This window comes from Engraulis encrasicolus, chromosome 14 (genome assembly GCF_034702125.1).
Source record: "Engraulis encrasicolus isolate BLACKSEA-1 chromosome 14, IST_EnEncr_1.0, whole genome shotgun sequence".
Classification (NCBI taxonomy): domain Eukaryota; kingdom Metazoa; phylum Chordata; class Actinopteri; order Clupeiformes; family Engraulidae; genus Engraulis; species Engraulis encrasicolus.
Genome location: NC_085870.1, coordinates 29,634,395 through 29,652,404, shown reverse-complemented (window position 1 = coordinate 29,652,404; position 18,010 = coordinate 29,634,395). Strand labels below are relative to the sequence as shown.

Here is an 18,010-nt window from a genome sequence, read left to right as displayed (position 1 = left end):
AAAATGCTTGTCTTCACATTGCCTTTTCTCATTCTTTTATAATGTATGTGTCTTGACCCGACTCATACTAATAGGTGCACAGAGGCATGGGACTATCTTTTTGGTTTGTGTTTTACTGATGTGATTCTCAGACACCCAAGTGCACCGAAAATGTTGACAGGGCAGGTTAGTGCTCTGTAGCCACAATTCTGTAATGGACCCACAGCTTTGTAGCCAAGAACTGCCTCAAATATACAGAGGCTACAGTTTTGCTCATTCTATGATGGCTATATTGTTGATAGTGTTACGTGAGGAACAGGCCTACCGCAGTTGTAAGCTGTCAAATGTGGCTCATCAGACTTGTGATGCATGAATGTCATATTTCCCTTTAAGATTTTTATTTAGCTACTATGGTATTTGTTTCGTGTAGTTTTTCTCATCATATGTATATTGCTTTTGTAATTTTGAGTAAGTTCTCTTTTTTGCTGCATTTTTATCTTCTCTTCTCTTTTTTTATATATATTTGTCTGCTTCGGTCACAATTAAGTTATTCACACAATTTTCAATTACACTTTTTTTGGACAAAAAGTCCTACTTCACATCCTACACATATGCCTACTATTCTTTTCCAAAGGCCTTTCTTCATGGCACGTTAGGAGAGCTGAGGTATTATTTGACTTTGTGATTTTATATTTCAAATAAAATAAGTAATTACATTTAATGTTGTAAATGCAAAGTCAATGGGTTCTATTTACAGAGGCTTCTGCACATGCTTACTTGAGTGTTTGTGTGAGGGCATTAATGATAGTGTATCACCAGAAGATAAGGACAAACTGTATATATCCCTGTATAAACTAATCTCCCTTGCTTGTGTGTGTGTATCAGCCGGATTTGTTTGAACATCATTTGCCTCTGACATTGATCCCTGTAATAACCAAGTTATTTGTTTATTCACTTCTCCTTCCCACACAAATGCGCACGGTAAAAGTCCACCTATAATCCACAACAGTATCTGCAAACACAACAGCTGCATTCATATATACGCACACATAAACAGGGAAACATCTCACAGTGTATTTGCATAACTTCAACTCGCGTCTTTATGGAACACAAATGCATTTACTCACTAACGTCAACTGTGGCAATATGATCTTGCAGTTGTCCATATCAAGCGCTGTTTATGTTATAATCGTGCATGTCGTAAAAAGTCAAATGTAAAAAAAAGAAACACATTGTCCTTCCGACACTGGTAACCTATCTGAGTTATCTAGTAGACCTGTGTAGGGCCCTATTACAGTCAGATCAACTTTGTGTTGGGTTTCTGGTAGGGTTTTACTATTTTTACAGTAACAGCACAGTCCATCTCATAGCTACAATAGAGTTGATGATGTAACAGCTATGTAATATCATGTGACAGTATTGTACTCACGCAATATATGTACTTTTACTTTAACTTTTGACTCCTCTAGTTGTAAATATATTTTCTGACATTTTTGAACATCATTTTAAAGGGCCTTCCTTATTGTACAAATGTTTTACAAAATGTAATATTTAAAGGTTTCGTTTGTTGGCTTCATACAAACTTAGTCTTTTCTCTCCCGCCACTTCACTGTATGGAGCCCTCATGAGTCGCCAAGGGCAGATGTGTGTGTACATTTAGGGCTGCCATTCCATGAATCATTGTCAAAACATTTTTTTTGTGGGGATTTGAAAAAAAAATGATGAAAGAGAAAAGAACTGGTTTGGCCACTTCTCCATTGACAGGTGGCCCACCCTTTTCCACTGAAACAAAAGAAGCGCTGAAGTGTCTGAAAAGAGAGACCAATTCCCCTCCAAAGTTCCTCTGCGGGACTCTGATCGTCCACGGCCCTGTCCCTGGCAGCCGGCCAACTCTCTACACTTTCTGTCTTTCTTTCTTTCTTTCTTTCTTTTTTTCTTTCATTCTTTCTTTCTTTCTTTCTTTCTGTCTTTCTTTCTTTGTCAAAGGCGCTGTAGAGAAAAAGTTTATGTTCGTCTCTCTTTCTCTCTGTTTCTCTCTGTTTCCCTCTCTCTCTCTCTCTCTCTCTCTCTCTCTCTCTCTCTCTCTCTCTCTCTCTCTCTCTCTCTCTCTCTCTCTCTCTCTCATTTTAATGCCTAGAAAATCTCTTTAGGCTGTGTTGATGCTAATAGCTTGCCAGCTCTCCTGAAAGGGGCAGGTAGGCTAGTGGTGTGTAGGGTGAGAGGCTGGGTATTGAAGTGAGCGCTGCTGGTGTATGGGGGGAGGAGAAGAGGTCCGGAATAGTGGACATACGCTCATACTCTGATGAGCGTATCTGTGGCCCAGACCCCAGTACACCTGCTGCAGGCCTAGGGAGAGGCTAGAGGGACGGTGATGGTTGGGGTTGGGGTTGGAGAACAGTAGAGGAGGATGAGGTTGCTGCTCTGAGGAGACTAACAGACAGATGCTTAACGTGGGGAAGAAATAAGCGTACCACCTCATTCAAGCTCTGTCTTTCTGTGTGTCCTCTATCTTTGTAGCTGTGTGTCTGTCTCTGTCTTTATATCTCTCTCTTTCTATCTCTCAGTCTCTCTCTCTTTCTCTCTCTCGCTCTCTCTTTCTGGTGTATTTTGGGGGCTGGGGGTGGGGATTGCGGGTTTATCAGTGACTGTTCTTCCTCTCTGCAGATGACAGGGGGTGATTACAAAAAAAACTGAAAAAAAAAAATTGGTCTTTTGATTTTTCAGCTTTGTTTATTTGTTTGCCTTTGAGTTGACATTTTCTTCCGATCTATCTGACGGCTCGATACGGAAATGACTGATTGTATGAACAATTTTGAAACCTTCCGGTTTGGAAGTCGCGGAAGGCCGCTTGCGAGTATTTCTTTTTAATTATGTCAGGTCTGCTAAATGCACTAACACCTTTTTGTCCGCGCCCCACCTTTCTAAATGAACCGTGCACTTCGTAGAGAATGCTTCACAGTTGACTGGACACACTTCCTTCCCGTCAAAGTCTGCCTAAGAGACTTCGTGCTTAACATTTTTGATCTTCAAGGTGGAGAACCTTGCTTTGCCATCTGTATGAATATTCAAATCTTTATTCTGTCTGTACTTTTCTCTCTCTACCTCTCTGTCACTTTCTCTCTCTCTCTCTCTCTCTGATTCTCTCTGATTCTCTCTCATGCACTCTCTCGTGCACTCTTTTGACCCCTTTCGCACCTCAGCTGAGTGTGTGCGTGTGTGTAGTAGTGTGTAGTGTGCATATCCTGTTTGTGATGGCATGGCAGGCAGGAGCAAGGGAGCGCGGGAGAGGCGTCTGCCCAGCCCGCTCATGTGTCGGGGAGGCAGTGTGGTGCGACAGGGGCGGCAGTCCACTCGTGTGAGGTGTGGAGCGGTGGTGGGGGTGGTGGTGGCGGTGGTGAGGAGGGGTGCGGAGTGGCAGGCAGTGCCGTCAGGGGGGTCGGAGGTGGGGGGTTTATGCAGGATGTCCTGAAAGGTGAAGGCTTCCACCTCCTTCCGCTCAGCGCACAGCTCCTCTTTTTCTATAGCATTTGAAGGCCTAGTGTGAGTGTGCGCGTGTGCACACACAAATGCTCTGAGAGATAGACCATCCCAGTGTTACTTGTAATCACTGTTTTCTTGCTGGTTTTGTCATAATGAAACTGTTAAGTTTAGGTACTGTGGCAAACCTGTCATGTTGGTGACTGGCCAGGGTGGTTTTGGCCTACCGACCCCTGGGCGAAAGCATGCATTTCTCTGAAAGCATGCATTTGTCATGCAATTAGAGTGACTTAACCATATACTCATTTGCAAAGATTCATTTATTGAGACGTTTTGTGTCTTCATTGCAAAAGTGTTGTGGGAGAGTTGTGAAAATGAGTGGGAAATGACACAGGCTGAGGTCATACCTGGGTCCTAATGGGACATTTCCTGTACACCCGTCTCCAAAAGAGTTGTTACCTATCCATCTGTTTGGAATAACAGCTAATAACCTGACTTTCAATTAATCACTTGGCTTCAGAAGTCACTCATATGAAAGCTACAACCCTCCCGAATGAAAATGTATGCACAAAAATAAATTTCATGCACCAAAGAAAGATTGACCCTTTAATGAACACAGACAGGGCAGATTTTCACAAAACAAAAGTTTTGTCGCCTATCGAACATAATGTGAAAATGAGCAGATAAGTCACTTCAAAACACTTCAAATACGCAGATTGGGTGTCATACTTAATCACTGATTCACTCACACCTCTCCAGAAAATCAACGTTGGCCTTAGGTGTATGTTTAGGGTCATTGTAATCATGGAAAGCAACACAATGAAAATCAATGGAGTTCAATGAGAGATGGTGACATATTTGCTATTCGTAGAGGAATACATTTTTAACTTCATGATGTAATCAATGATAAAAGCCCTCACACACCAGCAGCATGCATGCAGCTCCACATAAGAGTTGTATCCCTCCCATGTTTGACTTTAGGCACCATGTATTTTTTTTCCAAATTCTTCACCTTTAACATCAAAGAAGTCTCTCCCACTGTCCTGTCTCAAAAAAGCTAGCCAAGAGTTTGTCAGGCCTAATTCTGACAAAAATGAAGGCTAATGGGACTCATACTCTGAAGTCAAGATCCCAAGATCAACCATTTTAGAACTGATAGCATCAAAACTATATGGTGTTGGAGATGAAGAATATGAAAAATGAGAAATGGTGCATAAAGTGAAACATGGTACGGATACAGGTCTTATGAGGAGCTGCATGCATGCTGTAGGTGTTTGAGGGCTTTTATCATTGATTAAATCATGAAGTTAAATTGCTCTACGAATAGCAAATATGTCACCATCTCTCATTGAACTCCATTGATTTTCATTGTGTTGCATTCCATGATTACAATGACCCTAAACATACGCCTAAGGCCAAAGTTGATTTTCTGGAGAGGTGAGAGAGACTTCTGAAGCCAAGTGATTAATTGAAAGTCAGGTTATTAGCTGTTATTCCAAACAGATGGATAGGCGACAACTGTTTTGGAGACGGGTGTATATGTTAATATATGTGTGTTGTATGCAGTGACCATCAGCATCCTCCATATGCAGTACTTTTCATGCAGTTGTTATGTTGTTGTTGTTTTTTTTGCAATGAGACATTGTGTTCAAACAAGTGAATGTGCAGTGCACACATCCCAAAGTAAATTTAAATCCAGTAAAAGATAAAAAAAAGCAGCAGCACTGCTTGACATCCCCCTTTAAAAAATTTTTAAAACCCATTTTAGCCTAAGCCCATCCTTGAAAAAGGATGCCCTCTGTCTATTAAAACCCAAATATCTCAGCCTCGGAAGCACATAAAAACATTAAATAAGTTCACTGACACTCATTTTGCATTAGAATGCGTTCATTCAGCTCTAACATACACTCTTTTAAAATAAAAACTTCTCAAATTTCAAGAGCCTGAATGCAGCGTATATGTCACTCCAGGCTAAAATGGGTTAAAAACTCTTCCATGTCACCAGGTCTTCATCAGGCTCTTTGCTTGAGGAGGACCTAGTGGTTGAAACGTTGCACTCTTTTCAACAACTTTCTGTCAGCTTAGAGGTAATGTCTGCTGTCCAGTCCGGAGGGATGGGACCTGTAGAAGGTCAGGCCCCTCACATTGAACTGCTGCCGTATCACCGCGACCACGGCACAGGACCTGAATTGCCATGGCAACATCACTGCCTTTTTTGCTTTCAATCCCAATTCCAGTTGTACTTCCTCAGAGCAAAAACATCACACCCTGACACTTATAAAGACACGCACACACGCATACACACGCACACGCACATACAAACACAGATATTAGCAATTAGAAGAGTTCTCTTGTCAATAGAGGACTGGATACTCTCTCTCTGTGCGTGCGTGCGTGCGTGTGTGTGGGTTACACAGTTGTTAATAGAGAGGCCACTAACACTAACCCTTTTGCCCATTTTAATGTCTTTGCCGTCTGTCTTTCCTCGCCTCCAGGGCCATAAGAAGGGGGGGGGGGCAGTTTTGAGAAGAGAAGAGAAGAGAAGAGAAGAGAGGAGGTGGTAGTAATAGTGGTGGTGGTGGTGATGGTGAAGGGGGGGGAGTGCTTCACAAACATCTTTTATTCCCTCTCTCTTGTTATATTTTCTTTATTCTAAGTGTGTTTTGTGCTCTAGCTTGCTATTCAGGCACCCCCACCCCCTCCCCTTGTTCTTGCCGCTCTTGTGTAGCAGATAAATACCACAGTAGCCTTTCGCTCTGCCCCTCACAATGGCCGCGCTGTTTCAGGGCCTCGCACAGCCGGCGGATAAAAGGAGAGCCTGCTTTTTAACCTGTGTTTCTTGAAAGCAGAGAAAACGGGGAATGGGGGGGATGGGGGTGTGTGAGGGCAGGGGATGAGAGAAAGGGATGAAGAGAAAAAGCAGCAGAGCTACAGTGCTTTTCTCTCTCAACCCCCCCACCCCCACCCCCTGTGTCCATCCCCCTCCTCCTCCTCCACCCCTCCACCGTCGGTTTTTGTTGTTGTCATGAAGAGCATGGTCGTGTCATGGCTTCATTCAGATATCTCATTTAGCCAAGTTTTCTAAAGATCTTGGGTGCATTCGAAAGGCCCTGCTGCCTTCCCATGTACAAGGCAAAAAATATAAGGGGTGGGTCTGGAGTGTCCTCCCCCAGAAAATGTATTTCCTAGATGCAATTTACTGCATTTTGACTTGGGCAAAAGATGGCAAATCCCATCTGATTCCCATTTATTTAATTGACATTTTGAAAACTAGTGTTGATTCTCATAGTAATATGGGACAAATTGCGTCCCATTTCACCTCAATAGTAGGCCTACCCGTACTTTTGTTTCTGAATACGGGACAATTCCATATTTCAAGGGACGTTTGGCAACCCTACAGAGACACAATAATCAGAATAATCACAATAAATAACTTGGGCCTATTAATAAAGATGCCCTGTTATGTCATTGGGTGCATAAATGGCACTGTAGTAAACTGTTTGATGTGTTTGTTTAAGGGATCGTTTACACCAGGAATAATAACAACTAGAACTATGTTAAAAAAAACATTGCAACTGCTGTGAATGGCAGTTCACACTTAAAACAACAATGACGTGACTGAATGATTGTGCTTGTATTGCTTTCATAGTGATTTAATGAACAATAAAAAAGCGCTGTGCCAAGCAGGAACACAACAGGTAGAGTAACGACAGGAATAACAGGAAACTAGACTGTATTAGACGTGAATGCACTTGACGAGAGTGAAATAATGCCGTTAAAATGTCATTCTTCTAATGTGGAAGCTCATGTTGTTGTTGCGGCTATTTTTATGTCAGTGTGACTGTGAACAGACCTTTAAAAAGACTCAGACTCTGCTCATAACGCTGACAGGATTTTGATGTTTTGAAGACCATGTTTCTTGACCTTGGTTCCCCCAGAGTGCCTAAACATTCTCAGTTTCAGCCTGGTCTTGCATCACATGGCTGAAATATTATTTGACAAGAAGACTCTCATGTTCCAAAAATGTTTGATTGATTGATTGATTGATTGATTGATTGATTGATTGATTGATTGATTGATTGATTGATTGATTGATTGATTGATTGCCTTTATTGGGGCAGTACAGTGAATATGGAGATGGGAAACTAGTGGGAGAGAGAGACAGGGTAGGGCTCCAGGTTGGACTCAAACACATTAGGTACAGTGTAATAACCAGTGTAACAATATTTAATACCAGTGTAACACCTACTTCCATGTTTGACACCATCTCTTTTCTACTCCACCTTGTAGTCGTAGAAGGACCATGACCATAACTGGTAGCACGTGAGCTCTGGCTCATACGTTGCAGTCATTTAGGCATAAATCGCCTGTCAGTTGGCCTTGAAATCCTTTCAAACCACCAGTAAGCCAACACAGCTCCCATTATGAAGCACCACTGGTTTACATGCTAGAGAGAGAGGGAGAGAGACATGAGGAGGAGGAGGAGTGGGTGGGGGATGCATGTCTTTCAGCAGTGTGTGTTTTGTGTTCAGCAATGTGTAGTCTAATGTCCATTTGCATCTCCTGTCACTTGCTGTATTTTTTCGGTGGCCCCTTCCTGCATTCAAAGCATCCCTGATGAATGTCCTGCGTTTATACCGGGTCAGGGATGGGGGATGTTTGGGGCTGCCCCCCCTCGCCCCCTCCCTTGTAAACAAACAGGAAATATTGTCACCTGTGCTGCTGTCACACGATGGCTTTGGAACTGCCGCCACCGCAAGAGCACAACACTGGTTTGTGTGTGTGCCTCCCTAACCCTTATCTTGTTCAATCAATAATTAATGTTGGATCTCGAGCAGGGAAAAAAAGGGTTTCTGAACACTGGGCCACCTCTGTTTTCTCCCTGGAGCCAACCAGTTCCTGAAGTTTTTTCCCCCCAACAGTTTCCACATCGTACAACGCACACACACAGACACGAACGCACATACACGGCCTTGAGGTCAAATATTCAAATATAAGGAGAAGAAGCTGTGTATTGTTTTTCTGGTTGGGTTGACAATGCGATACGAGTCTCTCCGATGTGTGTCTGTCTGTGTCTGTGTGGTGGTATCACGTATTGAGTTGATCAGACAGTAATATTTTTTCACCTAACGATATAATTTCAACACATTTGTGTATGGCAGTGCATGTGTGTGTGTGTGTGTACATGTGACAGAAGAGAATCACAGAGAAAGAGACACATACACCGCTATATTTGCTCTAAATCAAGTAGATGAGCTCATTAGTGACTTACTAGTGACTGAATATTTGATATACAACAGTAGCATTTCCATCCTAATCTTCCGGGGATATATGGCTTGTCATTCAGAAAGAAGGTTTCTCACTTTCCAGTAGGAATTCAGCTAAATTTTGTCAGCTCTGTTGCAGCCTCGCATACACCTTGAAACAGTTGAAATAACTATTTGAAGTAAGGTGAATATCTGCTTTATAACATCACTCATTTTTAGAAGACATCTCAAAATTGCATCACAATGCTGACTTTATTGTCTTTCTTAAAGGTGCACAGTGTAAGATTGTGGCTGCCTATTGCCAAATTTGATCATTTCATTAATATTAATAAATAAACCAATATTTACTAGTATGAAAGGTTTTGCGGATAAAAATGCCTATTTCTGGAATTTCAAAATGGCAGACCATGGAGAAGATCCCCCTTTTCATGTATGTAAAATGCAATTTTCCCAGTCATAATGAATACTTAGAATGTAATGGTGGTGGTAAGTATTCGTTAAAAAGGTAACATTTATGAATGGACAACGTGAATTCTGGAAATGAACTACTAAAAACATTACACAGTGCACCTTTAATGTAGAAGACAGAGTGTCTTCTGACCTATATGTATAAACGGCCATCCGGGTACTTTGCCCTTTAATGTGCGTTACACCCCTTTTTGGGGGAAAACAAACAGAATGTATCATTAACTTACATGAAACATCGGCTAGCTTTAATTAACATCGTCCATGCTTCACAACACGTTTTCAACATGTTGAGCGTGAACAAGGCTAGTCTACACTCCCTACCTTTCGTTTATGCTTTCCCAACACCACCAATTGACTTGCATTGGCTTATCTCCCAATGTTTTCTTGCAAAAAGGGGCATAACGCACACGTCACGCCGTTTATACGTACATGGCATGTTCAACTGCTCTTCAAATGAATTTATGTAATGTCACCTCAAAGATTTGTGATTTCCTATCTTTGTGGTGGTGTGTAGACATTAAGTTCTCTATGAAAGCCATGTAAAAATTCAATCTAAAAATGTAATCGATCCTAATGAAGTTATGACGAATTTATACATCCATCCAAGTCAAAAGAGTCACAAAATGCTGTAGAAAAAGAATTGTAACATTGTCAGAAAGGAGAAAAAGCAAAAAAACAAAAAACAAAGCTGAATGTTTGATTTCATAGGCCCTCTGCACAGAGAAGCCTTTTAGCAGCTGGTTTGACATTTTATGCAAATCTGCATGCCATGGCATACAAAAAGGTTCCACTCCAGCTTGATGTTGTAGTTCAGCACACAGGGGTAGTGGTGGACATCAGCACTGTTGTGTCTGCGTTGTCTGTCTGTAGACGTAGGTCCGTGCGTTGTGTGTAGACGTACTGTAGGTCGGTGCGTTGTGTGTAGCTGAAGTCGTGTGCGTTGTGAGTAGACACAGGTGTGTACAGTACGTGTTCATTTCATGTCTACATCTGGCAGCAGGATGGCCTGCATCCCTAGCCAGCAGCTTTGGCAGCCCACCGCGAGACACCTTGGCTTGGCATGTGTGCCCCCACCTACCAATCACCCCATCTGCAGGTTTGTAGATGCCTACTTGCTACTTCTAAGATGCCAGTACTCTAAGTAGGGGTGTAGGGTTGAAATCCAAAGTGGCTTTCTAGTATGAATCTGGTTATCACAGTGCACAATGTGTCACGAGACAAGCCAAACTTGATTGAACATTATTTCGCTTCTTTTATTTTTTTATTTTTTGTCTTTTAGACTTTTATTAGTGACAGGACAGTTTGATAGAGAGACGGGAAACGTCTGGAAGTGAGAGACTGGGAAGGGTGGGAATCGATTCCGGGTCGGCCGTGTAGTAGACGAATGCCCCAGCGTTAAGCCACGGCATGGCCGTCCCTTTGCATTTTAATGTTTAATCGTGTCTATGTAGACGGCGATCTGAAAATGTATTTGGTCTGGTTGATAAATTATAGATAACATCATGATCATAATAGTATTGGTCAATATTGTAATGGCTATTATTCAAGAAATGTGTTACCTGCATTTATTGAGCATGTCTTTTTTTCTGAAAAAGTAAACAAAAGCACTGTTAATAATTTATCATAAAAACTAGGCTATGCATTCATATCAGATTATGTTGTTGTATGGATGTTTAATTAACCACCTGAGATTAACTGATACATATCCTAACTGCTCTTCACTCTAGACCTCTAAACCACTATTGCTAAAAGCGAAAAGGTTTAGGAGTTTTCAGTCAGAATTTCACAGATTATGTGAAGAATGGGAAATAAATTTAATTCAATATGAAATTAATATTGAAATTAAATTCAATATGATAGCGACTTTACACAAAAATCTTTATCATGATCATAATTTTATTAGCTGCACAACCACAGTGTTTCGTATAACATCTACAGTATTCTACAGTGAATGCTTAATTTCATTAATTAACTGAAGTTTTATTTGAATTTTGAGTGACTAGTTAAGGCCTTTGACCTGCACTTATCTACCTCTGCATCTCTGCTCCAGAAGTAGAATAGGTCTGGGATGGGACTCTTTATTTACTGAAAAAGCTTAACTAGATCATACCAACAATGTTATGACATTGCAGAGCATACCCATTTTAGCCTAAGCCCTTTTTGGGAAAAGGTGCCCTCTCCCTATTAAAACCTAAGTATCTCAGCCTCCGATGCACATAAAACATGAAATAAGTTGCCTTTTTTTGAGCTAGAACCTTCATTTTGCACCAGAATGTGTTAATTCAGCTCTAAAATACCCACAATTTTAATAAAACAGCTAAAATCTCAAGAACCTTAATGCAGCGTATATGTCGCTCCAAGACACAATGGGTTAAGTAGCGGATTAAAACATGGTCATTACAATTTTGGTGACAACAAAGGTATGACAGAGGCTCTGCATGAAGGAGTTACAACCACTGACACCACATGGACAGTAGGGTTCTATTGTATTCAATTCAGCTGTTTTGAAGCATCTGCGAATTTTTATGTTATACGTTTATGGAAATAAAATTAGAATAGTGGCATTGGCATTGCAGTGTGAACATATTTTATTGCTTTTAATTAATACTTTAACCATGTTTTACCTATTAATATCCTATAACAACCTATGTGTTTTGGAATACCTGTTGATCTGTGCTTTCTCAGAATCTATCCTCTCTACTTGCTTATTTTCTCTACTTCAATGACACCGTCTGCTGTCATTTCTGCCTTTTCTGTTTGAAGGAGGAAAAAGAAGAATAGGGAAACGTAGTACTATCCACAGCAGCAAAACAAAAAACAACAACACAACAGACGCAGGCTAAAATTTGCATGGATTATGCCCTCAAACAAAATATAGGATAATTATGTCACATTCTGTCTCGGTAACAAAAAGAGGTTTTGTGCAGCATACCACAGAGGGGAAGTGTTTCAGAGATGCTTTGACTGCGCGCCGATGTGAGCTGCTGGAGCTGATGTTATCGAGTGATTTGACCACGGTTTGGCTGTGGTGCGGGGCCCGATGTTGCTTCTGATTAGTCTCCAGGGAACTTTGTCTGTGTCCCCTTTTGTGGCCAGGAAATAACAAAGTCCCTTAGTTCACAAACAACAACAAAACAAACATCCAGGCCGTGATCTTTCCAGGTAGATTCACCTGTAGGCTATAGACAGGTTTAGTCCAGCGTGGTGCACAAGGCCCCAGGGCCAGGGGACCCACATGTCTGGACCTGTAGGGGGGAGTTTTTAACATATTAATATCATATGCATGCAGGGAGGCGGGAGGTCCATCAGAGCTTAGGTATATGATGCGTAGAAATTTGTGCTTATGCCCCTGGTCCCAGGCTTAACCTGTGTGGAGGAAACAGGAAGCCGGTATTTTTCGTGTTTTAGGGAGAGAAGGCTCAACTTGTCCTCAGGAGTCTAGAAGTTGTTGAGTGCACTGTTCATCTTGGTTGCCATCAAGTACGTTTTTTTATGTTTTATTGTTTGACCTGTGGAGTGTGTGGTGTCTGCAAATAACGTTTTACGAGGCTGTGCTAACGTGGTTGTGTTAACGTCCAGCCTGCTTTTGGCTTCCTGTCGTCCTGTCTTAGTGGGTGGTCACGTAGTTATCATTCCAAAGCAGCATCAGGCGAAAGTCTTGGAATGGCACCTGTTCCTTGCTGAGTTGTAACTGTGTGTGTGCGTGTGTGTGCGTGCTAGTGTTTGTGTTAGTGTGTGTGTGTGTGTGTGTGTGTGTGTGTGTGTGTGTGTGTGTGTGTGTGTGTGTGTGTGTGTGTGTGTGTGTGTGTGTGTGTGTGTGTGTGTGTGTGTGTGTGTGTGTGTGTGTGTGTGTGTGTGGAGGGGGGGGTGGTGCTTGGTTCAGGATGTGTCGAGGAGGCCCTGCCTGGCCTAACTGTAGGGCACTAGGTTACTACGCTGGCGACCTGGGTTCGATTCCGGCCCGGGTCATCCCCCCCCCCCCAACCCCCCCCCCCATCTCTCTCTCCCACTCTCTTCCTGTTGCCTCTCATACTGTCCTATTGAAATGAAGGCAAAAATGCCCCTTAAAAATATTTTTATAAAAATAAGGATGTGAAGAGGATGTGTTTTAGTGAATAATGCGTTGTGTTTTTGTTGTTTGAGCAACTGGAACAAAATTTGTATGCAAACACCGGGATGACGTTCTCACGTTCTCAATGCTCTCCGTCCACAGAATAGTCGACGCTATGATTACTATGGCCGTCATGCTCGCCAGGGTACTTCCCCCTGTCGCCTGTCCAGTATCTCAGAACAGCATCTGACTTTTTATTTTGAATAGGCACATCCTTCCATCCTTGAGGAGCACATGCTGAGAGCGCCAATGGCACACACACACACACACACCACACACACACACACACACACACACACACACACACACACACACACACACACACACACACACACACACACACACCGCCACCACAATCGCATCACAAAAAAAGCAATTATCTCTAGGTCCTTGGCCTTTTTTTTCCCACTGTTGGCTTTTTGCGTCGAAAGCCGTGTGTACACATGCTGGTAGATAAGTACATCACGAAAATACAACAAAAAGGCAAATAAATAAATAAACTAATGAATGAATAAATGAATGAATATGTAAATGATAAAGATGGCACTGGAGCAGGAGCGTGTGTTTGGCTGGGCACGGGCAACCATGTCGGCAGCGGTGGCGGTCGGTGTGAGAGCCATGAGGCAAGATTCTGTTGCCGGCAGGGTCGCTGACAGCTTTGACCAGGCCCTGCAACAAAGCTCTCTGAACAGGGCCCCCCCCCCACATCCAATCCATACAATGTCATGAGGGACCCAATTATGGGCCCTTCCTTCTCTCTCCCTGGGCCCGGGACAACTGACCCCATTTGTCTTCCGCCCTGTGGGCTTCCCTGCTTGCCGGCACATTCCGTGTGCATTGTTCAGCGGCTGGGCCGGCTGCTGGCTTCCTGTGGCCGAGCGCTGCTGTCCTCCTCTTGCCCATTGTTCAACGCTTCCTTTGTTCCCTCCTGCCAACAATGGATTTCTCTTTTTTTTACCCCCCCCCCCCCCCTTACTTCTCATTTTTATCTGTGTGTGTGTGTGTGTGTGTGTGTGTCTTTGTCTGTCTGTCTGTGTCTGTGTGCGTGTTTGTCTGTGTGTTTGTGCACGCCTGCACGTGTGTGTGTGTGTATGTGCGTATACCTGTGTGTGTCTGGTATGTGTCAGTGTGTGTGTTTGTTTTAGATAAAGCATGTGTGTGTGCGTGCGTGCGTGCGTGCTTGCGTTTGTGCGTGCGAGTGTGCATGTGTGCGTGCGTTTGTGCGTGTGTGTGTGTGTATGTGCGTGTGTGTGTTATTCCCTTCTCCTGGTTTGTTTTCTTTCCTCTGACAGCGTGTATGGGGGTGGGGGTGGTGGGGGTCACTCCAACTGGACAGAGTTCACCACCACTTTATTTGCTCCTCCGTTTTTCAACGTTCCCTCCCCAGCCCACGCATTACCAGTCTCTGGCTCTACTTCAGCAGGCGTTGGCACTGCAGGGCTGTTGGCGTCTTCCATGAACCGCAGTCCTCGTTTGCTACTCCACATGCAAAGCAGCCAGACACGACACGACACAACACAACATCCATCACTACCTGTGCCTAGAAAGCATGGCTATTGACATGTCAAACTGATACGCTCTGATGATGATCAGATAAGACTTTGACCGCATATACTGTAGTAGGTGCTAGGGATGCAAACGATTAATCGACTTTAATCGATCAATGCATTAATCAATTAAAAAACATTAATCGCAATTCAACTGACAAGAGACCTAGGTTAAATGGGCAAGTGAAGAGTGGTGTGAATACACCCGTCTCCAAAAGAATTGTCACCTATCCATCTGTTTGGAATAACAGCTAATAACCTGACTTTCAATTAATCACTTGGCTTCAGAAGGCACTCATATGAAAGCTACAACCCTCCCGAATGAAAATGTATGTACAAAAATAAATGTCATGCACCAAAGAAAGATTGACTTTGGCCTTAGGTGTATGTTTAGGGTCATTGTAATCATGGAAAGCAACACAATGAAAATCAATGGAGTTCAATGAGAGATGGTGACATATTGGCTATTCGTAGAGCAATACATTTTTAACTTCATGATGTAATCAATGATAAAAAGCCCTCACACACCAGCAGCATGCATGCACCTAAGGCCAAAGTTGATTTTCTGGAGAGGTGTGAGTGAATCAGTGATTAAGTATGACACCCGGTCTGCGTATTTGAAGTGTTTTGAAGTGACTTATCTGCTCATTTTCACATTATGTTCGATAGGCGACAAAACGTTTGTCTTCTGAAAATCTGCCCTGTCTGTGTTCATTAAAGGGTCAATCTTTCTTTGGTGCATGAAATGTATTTTTGTACATACATTTTCATTCAGGAGGGTTGTAGCTTTCATATGAGTGACTTCTGAAGCCAAGTGATTAATTGAAAGTCAGGTTATTAGCTGTTATTCCAAACAGATGGATAGGCGACAACTCTTTTGGAGACGGGTGTAGTAGGAGCTAGGGATGCAAACGATTAATCGACTTTAATCGACTTTAATTGATCAATGCATTAATCAATTAAAAAATATTAATCGCAATTAATCGACAATTCAACTGACAAGAGACCCATGGGCATGTGAAGAGGGGTGTGAATAGTGGGAATATACTATAAATCACCTTTGGATTAAAGAATTGAAATAGAATGAATTTAAATGTGGTATTTTATCTCAATTTTTAATTAAAATGTTTTGATTTAGTAGTTTTTTTTTCGATAAACATTCAGATTTCGGGGGGAAAACGCAGCTTATCAATTAATTGTACGTCGATCGATAAAGCTATCAACTAATGATTAATGAATTAATCAATAATTTGCATCCATAGAAGGAACCATTAATTATCCCCCCCTCCCCTTTCGTTTGCATACCATTTGACATCCATGATGCTTCCAAGGAGTTAAAAGTGTGTGGGAATTAATGGAGATCGCCCAAACCTTGCAATGAGCTATCATGGTGCAGTCATGGAAAGGTGGTACAAAAATAATGGTTCTTAGCCTACTGTATGAGGGCATCCTATCCAGAGACTGTATTGTATGGGTCTAGTAATAGTATACTAATAGCTTTGTAAATGCATCCATTCCTAATATCCTTCCCTTTCTACTTTGTTCAAAATTCTACATCATGATTACAAGAAATATGTTTCAGTGTTTGTCCATCAAATGATCTGTTATCTTTTTTCTTTTATTTCTCCCCATCCCAGCTCCACCCTTCCTGCTTTCGTTCTCTTTTTTGCTTCCATGACAAGTGTGTTTGAGCCTCAGTCCTTAACTCTGTCTGTCTCTTTTTCTGTCTGTCTGTCTGTCTGTGTCTGCTCTCCCCTCCAGGATGTGCGAGCCCAGCCCTCCCGTGTTGCGTCCCTACGCCAGTGATGTGACCATGGTGGGAGTCAGCATTAAGCAGGAGGAGGAGGAGTCCAGTGGAGGAGGAGGAGGAGGAGGAGGTGGAAGTGGAAGTGTGGACGAGGGGAGGGAGCCGCAGCGCTCGTCGCCCGTGGAGCGCTGGTCCTCTCCGCTGGCCATGGAAAGGGCAGACGAGAAGACGTCACCCCCCAGCCGCCTTCCCACTTCTCAAGTATGATTGCCTTTTGATTTGACCTTTCAGATCGCCCATTTCAGTGCAAATCTACATCATGCGGTGTTATAGCATAGTCACCATACCACACTGGTAAGAGAGTATCAGTCACCTATGGCCATATAGTGGATTTCCCCTTTAAGTGAGAGATAAAGATTTGATTTTCATAGTAGACACCCTGTCTGGAGGGGTTGAAGGTTAGATGATGTCCATTATGTCTAACTGTTGTAGTAACACTTCAGTTTGTCTTTTACTTCAGACATGTAAAAGTTTTTGTAGCTTTTACCCGACATGTTTCGACAGAATAGCTTCCCTCTTCATTAAAAGAAAAGCACCGTGTAAGATTGTGGCCAGAGTAGGTATTGCAACCATGCTGCTCATTGAAACTGTGCTGCATGTTGCCAAATCTGTTGGAAATGAGGCTAGACCTCTGAGCGTTCTGTCTCTTCCCTGCAGGAGTGCTCTCCGCTGAGGGAGCAGGAGCAGAGTCTCAACAGGAGCTTTGAGCGGCAGGACGTCCAGCCCAATGGCAGCGAAGGTGAGTTGCTACTGCTCCTCAAGACAGCTGCATCACCCTATGGGTCCCTAAGGGGATTTCCTCTGGTAGACACACAGAAGGGTTGTTGAGCAATGCTAGAAACAGTTTTGCAGAACTTAATTGAAAACTTCAAACTCTTCATGAATTACAGATTACATATTACTACTGCATAAAACACAACTCTTTTTTTAAACATGTATAGAGGGTTTAATATATATATATATATATATATATATATATATATATATATATATATATATATATATATATATATATATATAACATGCCCTGATTAAGGACAATGGAACATGTTCTAATTAAACAATTGAACAATGACTGCAAATATGACCAATAAATGATCAATAAGCCATGCAAAAGACCATTACCACTTCCAGTGTCTTACCATAAGCCATTTACCCCATCAAATGTTACTCTGTCTTACCACAAGACTTAAACATACAGTATGTACCGGTCAATAGCCCTGCAGTCCATGGCTGCCTTCCCACCTCCCTGTCCAGCCTTCACATCCCTCCACTGCCATCATCACAAGACACAAGGATTTCTTTCCATTTGACCTTACGCAAGCAGCCAAGGTGTCTATGAAATGCTCTGCCG

General features: G+C 42.5%; 1 protein-coding gene across 3 annotated transcripts in view; it reads left to right on the top strand.

Annotated features, from left to right (window-relative positions):
• Positions 1-18,010, top strand: part of LOC134462375 (transcription factor SOX-13-like) — a 44,076-nt gene that overhangs the window by 4,222 nt on the left and 21,844 nt on the right. For 2 of the 3 annotated variants that reach the window (XM_063215368.1, XM_063215367.1), the window contains exons 1-3: positions 9,337-10,287; positions 16,611-16,857; positions 17,314-17,395. In XM_063215368.1, coding sequence (XP_063071438.1) covers positions 10,172-10,287; positions 16,611-16,857; positions 17,314-17,395 — 445 coding nt within the window. In that variant the 5' untranslated portion in view covers positions 9,337-10,171. Of the gene's footprint in view, positions 1-9,336; positions 10,288-16,610; positions 16,858-17,313; positions 17,396-18,010 lie in introns of those variants that run through there. The other variant, XM_063215369.1, reaches the window with a different exon arrangement.